The 10,297-nt window shown below is 44.3% G+C and overlaps 1 protein-coding gene across 7 annotated transcripts in view; it reads left to right on the forward strand.

Annotated features, from left to right (window-relative positions):
• LOC308489149 (beta-1,3-galactosyltransferase 5-like) overlaps nucleotides 1–9,152 on the forward strand; it is a 129,407-nt gene extending 120,255 nt beyond the window's left edge. For all 7 annotated transcript variants that reach the window (XM_081029897.1, XM_081029898.1, XM_081029900.1 and 4 more), the window contains 3 exons: nucleotides 415–515; nucleotides 1,807–1,880; nucleotides 8,398–9,152. In XM_081029897.1, the coding sequence (XP_080886023.1) occupies nucleotides 415–515; nucleotides 1,807–1,880; nucleotides 8,398–8,493 (271 nt within the window). In that variant the 3' untranslated portion in view covers nucleotides 8,494–9,152. The remainder of the gene's footprint in view (nucleotides 1–414; nucleotides 516–1,806; nucleotides 1,881–8,397) is intronic.
• Nucleotides 9,153–10,297: the final 1,145 nt, after the last annotated feature.

Genomic DNA, 10,297 nt, shown 5'->3' on the forward strand with positions numbered 1-10,297 from the left:
GTAACGTGAAAGCAGCCATAGACAACATGGAAGCAGGTAGCTGTAGCTGTGTTCCAATAAAGCTTTATTTATAAAAATAGACGGTGGGCTGGATTTGGCGTGTGGGCTGTACCTTGCCAACCCTGCTTTTTTATTTGGTCACTGGTCTCTGAATTGAGTACTGAGTGGGTGTGGGGTCCATGGATATCTCAGGATAATGTGCCAGCTCTGCCCATAATGGGTGTGTGAGCACGCGGGCCATCTCCCCAGCTGTGTGGGTGGCTGTGAGGGTCCATCCCGAGGCTTAGAATCCTCTGGAAGCCAGTGACCGAGCCTGTGCTAAGTTGAACGTGTAAGAATGCTCTGGGTGGAGCGATGTGGAGTAAACAACCATTGTCTATTAACCTGTGGTTTTTAAAAATGGTCTAATTCTAGGAAATCTGCAAATGTGAAGACAAATAAAGAAACTTTTGAGACAAAGTTAAAGAGCGGAAATGAAAACTATGGATACAGTTCACATGAGCCAAAGACTACAAGTGAGTGGACAGGTGGGGCAGTAGAAAGACCTGGAAGGGAGAATTTTGGGGAGGAGAGCTGGCTAACCGAACACCAGCTTCACAAGGCAGATGACTTAGCCATTGGTGGACGTTGTTTTGGGGGGTAACTTTTAGAAGAAGGAGAAAATCCAGAACAAGAAATATTCTAGGATTAGATTAGCAGTACAAATCTACCTTTTTGTCTAAAGTTTAAAATGAACAGATGTGGAAATTTGTGTTTTTAAAAATAATTTTTTTCAAGCTTTCTCTTTCTTTAAAGCCTTCTGCCTTAACTAATGTGTGTGAGGAGGCACTTTAACATATTGAGGGAAACTTCCCCAGAACTTCAACTAGATTCGAATCAGCTCAGCTCAGAAATCTGTTCCTACTCAACTTCACAGGTTGTGGGAAAATGTTGAAAGACTAAATTTTGAGAAGTCTTTTTGTATCATCTACATGTCTTATCCTGAGAGGATACAGCCCTAATGAGGGGCTTCTCACTAGTACGGCATGGTCACTAGTAAGCAGCAGGGGTAGGATTTGAACCGAGATCCTTTTGTAAGGCAGGCAGGCAGACGAGAGAGAAAGGTGTACAAATTATTCCTTAGTAGCCGGGGAGGGAGACCTGGCCCTAACTAGTTGCCTGGCAAAACAAATTTGACAGAAAGATTTTCAGTTAATTGATTCTTACTGAGAGGCGTAAAAACATGTTTTTTTCCCCACTAAAATTAGAACTTAATTCTCAGCAGCCCCATTATTCCCATTTTGCTATGGCTGCCTCCCATGGATGTTCCAAATTGCATGCTTTGGATTTTAAAGTATCCCACAAAGCATTGACGGTTCCCTGGGATAATGTGCTCTCAGCTTCTTGCAAAATTTCTTGTGAGCAAATATTTATTCATTAGTATGTTGAGTAATTAATCAAGTATTTTGAACAGAATTATGGCCCATACCACACCCCTCTGGCTCCGTTTTCCCCTCTTTGCCCTGCGTGTGTTTTCGTTGGTCAGCCTTTAAAGCTGTGGCTTTGTCTTGTCTCTAAATGAGATTAACATGTCAAGAAAGGAATTGATATTGAGTCAGTTTGCCATGCTTTATTTCATTAAAAAACTAAAATTCTAGAAGTATGCAACTTTAAGGGAACTTAAAAAAAACTGTTTATGATTAAGGATTATTTTATGCTAGGGGTACTACATAAAAGCAAATGTATTTCTTCATAAGTCAGAATTGTTGGACTGTGTAGCTTGGTTTATATGTCACATGTCACTCTAAAATCATTCTTCTGTTGCAGAGGCTGCTTCTCTCCCTCCAAAATCTTATGAATCCAGTGTTCCGGAAGAACACAGCAGTGGGCACCCTCATCAGGTGATTTAGACCATTTTTCCTATTTTTGAACTTTTTTCTGGCCATTTAAAAACCCTTGCCCTGTGGTGGGTGATTATAAAACAGTGCTTGTTTTGTGTGCGTGATGGAAGAATGTGGCCTTGGCTCATTCCCATGTCAACTGGTGAGCCTGGAGGGAACGGGCAAAGACATGTGGTATCTCTTGCTCGTTGTAGCAAGTTTGTGGGGAAAGCGCAGAAGTTTCACTGGGACTTGTAGATCTTGAAGTATCTGTCAGATATCCCCAGGGACGTGTCGAGAGTACACTTGGGTGGACAAGACTAGAGTTCCTGGGTGGGGCACAAGGTGTAGATGTGGCTGGTTGTTAGGCAAATTCTGACAGGTGCTGTCCTTCCAAATGACACGAACTTAAAGAAAACAGTCAGTTAGGAACCATGAGGGCACAGCATGTTAATTTTTCTTTGGGCACAGAGTCAGTGTTGGTTGTCATACGTGAACGAATTAGAGTTTATATGCAGAAAATGCGTTTCTTTATAACCCAAATCATAGTAAGCAAAATATATATAACCAGCACCACTTTGTGGCTTGTACAAATGCAACTTTAAATAAGAAGGACTTTTTTTGTGATTCTACGATGGTGTCCCCAGTAAGAATGGATGTTCTCCCCTTTTAGCTTCTGGAAAAGCCAGACTCATGGATTGAGTCAGATCTGATGGTCTTGGCTTTGTTGTGCCCAGGGGTCACCGTTCCTACTGCAGACAGTGTACCTCTCCCATCCCTTCACTCTCTCTCTCTGTAGATACTCACTTGACTTTCCAGGCAGCTCAAGGCTATAATATCCTCCCTGCAGCTGGGATTCAGCTCAACCCATACATCTTGCCAGCCTTGTGTACGTCCCAGGCCTTGGGGGGACAGGGAGCTTTGACAATTGCTCAACCATGTATAAGGGGGACCCTAGTGATGCTATTAGTAGCAACCAACGTAGTCAGGTGGGAAGACATATGAAGGGCCTATGGCACGAAAGCACACGGGCCTGTGTGACAAATTGTGAGTTCCTGGCACGAGTTAATCTACTTCCTCAGGCTGGGTATCAGGAAAATGGAGAGGTAGATGTCTTCCCATCAAGGCTGCTCTCTTGGGCACGTGTCTTCTGATGCATGTAATCTAATGCTGGGAGGGGTGATTGTAGAGATGCAAGAGGTCCCTGTTCAAAGGGTCAGTCTCTCGACTAAGAAGTGGCTGGTGAGAGGGAGTTATCACCAGGTCGTGAAGAATGTTGCTTTTCAATGGGGGATGCAGGGCCGATGAAGGGGCCCTCCCACCCAGCGCAAAGCATGGTCACCCAAGAATACATTTACACTCCCCATTGTTTCCGTGGTTTTTCTATGGTTACCTTTTCCTGTGGTGTGTCTTTCCACTAGATAAGCCAAAGAGCTCAGGTCTAGGGTGGGGAGGATGGGGTAGGCAGGGAGACGAGTCAGAAGGGGCTCATGTCAGTTGATTCCCCTTGAAGTATAAATGAGGAAAAAGGGGAACTCTAGATGTATTTGGATGCAAGAATGGAGAATGACGTTTTGGAGCTCTAAGTAGTTGCTTCTTAAGCTTGAAGTGTTGTTTTGAAAATACACGGGGAAAGAAATTTAAGAAGTTTCTGCTACTTAAACATGTAGCCAGCTAAATAATCTATTGGTGGAAAAAGAACGGTGACACACACACCTGTGTTTCTTGAAGTGTTTACAGGGCTCCTACAGGAGCCGTGTATCTCGGCCCAGAGAATCGGTGTCTTCAAGGAACGAGTGGGACGCAAAGAACACGGACTGCTTTGCTTGGGCTAGAAACAGACACAGGGGTTTTAAATGGCTGGATTTTTCTATTGAGAGTGGGGGGCTTAGGACAAGCACAGTTCTGAATAGGTCCATCTTTGATCATTAACCAGACGATGACTTTGCAAGTATGAGCCCAGGCACTGTCTGCAGGTTGCCCATTTGGAGAACGTGGAAGCGAGATATACCTGGGGCTACACGTCCCATAAAGCACATAAAGAAGGGAGGGACCAAGACGGACAGTGAAAGAAAGCGTCTGGCCTAGGGGGATGGTTGCTCCTTCTGTGCCCTCGGCCTGAAGAGGATATAGTCCTGCACATGGTCAACCAACCACTTGAGAGCTGCCACGTGGCCAAGCCCCATCTTATAGAGGCAAGTCAAGGTGACCCTTAGCAGAGAGGTTCCTTTTAGAACTTCCAAGGCCAGGTCTGCAGCTCTGATCTGTGGCGCCACGTTCTTGCTCTGCAGGTTGATGAGGACCTTCCTCAGAACTCACTAGGTCACAGTAAAGGCCAATGCCATCTGCGCTCGCTTTTCTCTTCCCCTCTCTCCATTCCGTAGTGAGCCTTGCTCCCTCGAGGGCCCAGGAGAGGAAGCTGAGAGCTCCTGAGAGCCCCTTCCGCTGTCCTTTCATCTTGGCCCCCTTTCTGCGTGCCTCTGTGGGACTCCAATTTGCCACTTTGTTACCTGCATGGCTGCTGTGGGGAGATTTCCATGCACATGGGCCTCGTGGGCCCAGAGAGGTGTCCTGCAGGACTCCTGCCCCAGAATCTGGCTTGTTAGAGTTCAGCGTTGTTGACTACAGATTACACTGTTTTGCAGAAAATCTGTGCTAGGATCTGGTCCTAAAAAGCCTGTGGATTAAAATGAGAGCTCTCAAGCTGTGGGGTCAGCCTGCAGCAAAAACACTTGCCAGTGTTCATTACTGCGGAGCGGATGGGTCAGACACATGTCCTGTCTGTAGAGACAAGGTGTGTGCAACAGCAACGAAAGCTCCTGCTCCAAGTTACTAGGTCCCAGAGCAGAGCCATCTTGGTTTCGTCAACAGTACAGCAACTGCTGTGTATGTGCTTGTCCTGTCTTTGAAGTGGCCTTCCCCTCTGCTTCCCCTGCTGGTCTTACCAGCCTGCAGCGTTTTCAGGCAGTCTTAACTAATGGGTGGCCGTCGACAACCCAGAGTCAGCACATCACTGGGTGCTCATTAAGCCGTACTTCATTAAAGTGGAGAAGAACTTCAATACCCAGCATTATGCTGTCGCAAGCAAAATGATGCAAAGAGCATGCGTGCACGTAGCCACGGTCCCTTTGTGGATAATCCTAGTCCAGTATGGCCAGAAATATTATTAGATCAGCACAGATGAATACGCAACACAAAAATAGCATTGTGTTTTGGGTCCTTGAAGAAACATAAATGATTTCATGTCAATTTCCATTTCACTCCTTTGTGGTCTTGGGCAGTTTGGTTTTCTTCAAGGGTCTCGGTTCAAACATGATACAAGGAAGGGGAAGCCTGAAGAGTCGGGGGCTGCAAATGGGACTCATCTTAGTGGCCTTTGGGAGGCTTGGATTCTTTGTCCCCACTTACGGACCTCCTGGCTCTGTAGACGGGCAGGCAACTTGAGCGCCTGTGTTGCAGAACAGCCTGGAGTGGTTCTGGCATGTGGCAGCTTTAAGGGTTATAGGCCACCTCATAGTGAGATGGAAGTGGAACAAACGTTGCCAAAGATCAACTTGTCTACTTTGTAATTTCATGCCACCTGGTGATTATAATTTGCTCAGAGTCCCCAGGCATTCATGGTTCCTGGGCTAAGTACCCTGGGATGTACTGGTCCCCTGCCCGGGGTTGATGGTGCCTGTACTCTTGCCAGAGTCACGTGGACTCCTGTACAATTAGAGGGGGCTGCAGACACTGAGCCCTTGAGTATGTGACCACAGCCAGCTCAGGGCTGAGCACGGCACTCTGGGGGCAGCAGCGTTTCTGGTTACTCTCATCTTTGCCTTCAGGGCCACAGCTTCCTGTCCCCCCAGGGTAGTGCACGTCTGTGTCTCCATCTCCAGGCTGTATGAGCCTCTACTTGCCACATCTTCATTGAGCATCACCAAGCATGGTTTTCATTACATTCTACACTTAACAGTTACAGGAAACGGAAATTTTAATACTGTAGGAAGGGGTAGAAAACCCCATTTGCTGCTGTACCTGCCTCCCGTGACTCTGGCTCCTTCGGCATCTTTCTGATTAAGTTCAGAAAGCCAGAGGCCCACACTGCCGTGGAGAACGTCAAGGTGCAATTTGGTGGGGAGCCACTTTTTTCAGATCCCTAGTTATCTCCTAATGCTCTCAGTGCTGATCGTCTTTAGGAAATGTCAGAAGGGGTGAAGGCTTGTCTCTGGGACAGAGTCGTTGGGGATAGGCTGTGGGCTGGAGGTTTGCCCCGTAGAAAGTCAGCCACCAGGGTCAGAAGCTACAGGGGGTCGATGGCAGGCATAGGTCAGGTCCATCGGGTGACACTGGGTCATGTACCATGAGAAGAGGCTCCCCCTGGCTGCATGGGGCTCTCGCCCTTGCTCACCCCCACCTCTCAGCCCACTCCCCAGCCAGCGTCTCCCCTGAACATGGCATTGTTTGCCAGAGGCTGAGAGATGGAGCCGTCCTTTCTCCTGCCACCAACGAGCAGAAATGCTAGATGTGTTTCTTGTCTCTCGGATCCCAAAGAATGCTTGCCGCACACGGAGACGCCTCCAGCACCATACACACGTTTACCTGGGTACTCTGCCTGTTGGGCCCTGGTTCTCAATCCAGAGAAGCACTTTGGGTGCAGGTTAAAATGCAATCTCCTGAGTCTCTTCCACACTTTCTGGGTCAGAATCTCTGGGATATCTGGCCAAAGAATGGGCATTTTGACTACGTGTCCCAGGTGATCCTCTTGGAGGAAAGTGTTTTATGGTCCAGCATGAAAACCTAACAGAGATGCGTGGCATTGTTTCTGGGGGAAAGTCATCTCAGAGATCTCGGTGTTTTCTTACAACTGTGCATTTGGAATGACTTGTACTGCATGACCCCACGGCACTGAGCTTGCCGAAAAGCACAGAGGAGAATTTGAGATGCTTGTGGGGTGGTGTGATGGGTGTCAAGAGGAAGAGTCTTGACACAATTCACATTGTTGGGGAACGAACACTTTCAGAAACCTCCCGCGTTTGGATGGGTCCTAAGGCACACACATTCAACGTGAATGAAAGAAATGGGATTTTAGATATGGCTTTCTTAAACTTTTAAAGGACAGAAGTTATACATTGGTCTTAGGAACCAAATACTGTACAGACCCCAGATCATACATTAAATTACAGAAAGTTTCAGAAAAAAAAAAAAAGCATGTTTTTCAAAATGGAAACCTAGCAAAGTGACACTTTTCCTCCCTGATTATATCTGTTGTGACCGAATCTACTGTTAGGCTCTAACACTGACAATTATTTTGCAGATAAGACTTTCCGTTCGTGAAATACAGTTAACTTAGGTGTAACTGCCCGTGAAACACATTAGGACAAAACTAATGAATGCAGTTAGAAATTCCTACTAAAAATGTTTACAGTTGATGACAAAGGCAAACACCTTTTATTTTTATACAAAGCCATGAGGTTTGCAGATGTTTTGCAACACAATGAATTATTTAAAACAGACAGCCCTTTTTACCCTCTCTTCTTTCCAGGCCTCAATTTACTGTCATCTATTTTTCTGGTTATTTTAGTCTTCCCTGTCTCATTCTCTCTGAGCCTGCCAGTTTTGGGGGATGAGCATATGAAAAACTTGAAACTTTGGGGATCAAGTCTTCTCCATCAGTCCCTCCTCTATTGAGATCTACATAAATAAACTCTTGATCAATTTAGGAAACAGCAATGCATTTGTGCAACTTGGCAGTGAAAACAAAAGGCAAGCGGCAGCAAAAATCTCAGGCATAGTTGTAGCAGAAGCACAATTCTTACAGCGCGTTGCCGAGGGTATCCCATCAGCAATCTAGTTCTGTGGGGTTGGGAGTCAATAAATTAAGACCAGGAGCCAGAGTGATTCTATCCTCAAGATTTACTACCATTCTATGGCCAGGTAAATCTTTTATGGTGTCCTGCTATATCATTTCAGTGCTCTGGGATCTGAGCTGGCATTGTCAGGACTGGCAGGAAAGCATGCTGCATGCATTTTAATGGGGCGATACTCTTAGACAGGCCTCGGCCACTCCCAAGGAGGGCATGGGTTGTGTGCAATTATACTTCAGAACGAGATGGCAAGAATTCCTGATGGGAGCCCGCAGCACCCACTGCCCAGGGAGACAGAGGGAGTCAGGTCTTCAGTTTTACCCCTCCCTTTAGAGGGGTAAATAACTGTCGTATCAAAGGAGGTTAGACATATTTTATATTTTTCTCCAAAACCTAGAATTTCCATAGGAAAATTGAAAGACAAAACACCGCATCTTTGCAGTAAGTTGCCTTCATACAAATATTGGTTCTTTGAGTTGGATCACTCTTTAGGAACTGAACTTACAGGTTTCATGGAAGCTTCTAGAATGTGTGTTATTGAAAAGACTTAACTCAAGGAAGGACGTGTGTTGCCATTTTTGTTTCTCTCTGCACCCTCATTTGATCTTATCTGATGAGCGCAGCTTCTCAAGTGTGCCTTGTACAGTGATCTCAACCGATTAAATCAGCCCTTTTCCCTTTGTTACCAGGGGCCTGATCACCATCGGCCCGCCTCATCAAGTCGCCCACATGTTACCTTTTACATGGCCAGTCCTAAGAAGGTCAGGAATGTGACTTTAGTATAGTAAAGACGTCCCTGGGGCTCCACGTTGCACTTGACTGGTGACTTACGTCGCGACGAGGTCGACATTCTTCTCTGTTATCGTAAGACAATGTCAGCTTACCTGGAGGAAGCCATGCTGGAATCATCGGAATGGATATCGTACAGTCAGAGAAAGAATCGGTTTTCCCAGCTTCCAAAGTAGAACTGAACTGTTCATGTGTTTCAAGGTGCCAGTGAATTTCATAAAGTTGCTAAGTAAAAGCTGCGAATTCTTCATGATGTTTCTCATCACTACACACTCCTGCTTGTTAACCCAATAAATGGTAGATAAGTCTAGAAGCTACCATAACTTTAAAAATGTTTTATTACCTTAAGTCATGTGAAGATTATATTTATGTATGTTTATTATGTGGGCATTATTGTATATTAACAGTGAGGAAAGAGGATACAAATTAGACAGACATCTAAAATTGCCTGGAAAAATCAGAACTCATAGGTTAAAAATAAGATTAAATTCTACAGCTGTTATTCACCTGGCTAAATATTTCATCGTTGGATATTTACATGAAGACACTCATTTTTATCTGCCCCCTTATCAGGCTTGCTGTCATGGATTACGCTTTGTACCTCACATATCACAAACACCGTGACAAAACTGGAAATGGGTAATGTGTGCTTTATAAATAAAAGAAAAAATACCAAAAAGCTTGTATTGTCTTTTGTAACTCTTTACTCTTCATGTGGTAGTTTACAGAATCATAATGTTTAGGAATCAAGCATTTTCTTTTTTTTAAGTTGAAAAAAATTCTTTAATATCACCAAATAGTGATTCAGTTTCATAATTTTCCTCATTGTCTTGTTACTTTTTTGCAGTTGATTTTTTTTTTTTTTTTTTGGTTTAGGATCCAAGTCAGGGTTCATACGTTGCATTTGATTACTCTGTCTTTAAATCTCTTTTATTTTTAATTTTATTTTTCGGTTACAGTTGACATAAAATATTATTTTAGTTTCAGGTATACAATGTAGTGATTAGACATTTATATAACTTATGAAGTGATCACCCCCATAAGTCTAGTACCCATCTGACACTGTACATAGTTATACAATATTATTGACTATATGCCCTATGCTGTACTTTACATTCTTGTGACTATTTTTATAACTGGCAACTTGTACTTCTCAATCCCTTTCACCTTTTTTGCACATCCCCAGGAATCGAGCATTTTCCAAGAAGCAAAACAGGAGATGTCTGTAAAAAAAACAAAAAAACAAAAAAACTCCTCTTCATGTTAGTTTTTAACTATTGTGCATTTGTCCCATTTAAAGTTAATATAAATGTTGTTAATAAGAATGAAATTGTTGCCTTTTCCAAATATGTATTTTTCCACGTAGGTCTCGGTGGATTCCACCACCCACTCCATCCCTTCATATATGAACTAGGAGGCAGGATTATGGTTTGGCTGAGCTCTGAACCGGTTGGTACAGATTTCGCAATGGTTAGTACTTAGCAACTGCTCTGAGCATCCCTCGTGCCAAACCATGCTATTGCCAAAGTAGAATTTGACTTTAAAATGTATTAAGATGTTAGTGAATTCCTTCAAGTTACCAAGTGAAAGACACAAATTCATGAAGATAATGTTTCTCATTACTCAACACTCATCAAATGGTAGATAAGTCTATATATGAGCATGATTTATAAAATGCTTTATGCTCTTACATCAGTCAGCCCCTACCTTGCACCCCCTTCTGTGAATCAGCAGCTAACTCCAGGGGTATTTGCTGGACAGCACGGGGCTATGGCAGGTATCCATTCTGATTGGTCGGTG

Source organism: Rhinolophus hipposideros (assembly GCF_964194185.1).
Source record: "Rhinolophus hipposideros genome assembly, chromosome: 2".
Lineage (NCBI taxonomy): Eukaryota > Metazoa > Chordata > Mammalia > Chiroptera > Rhinolophidae > Rhinolophus > Rhinolophus hipposideros.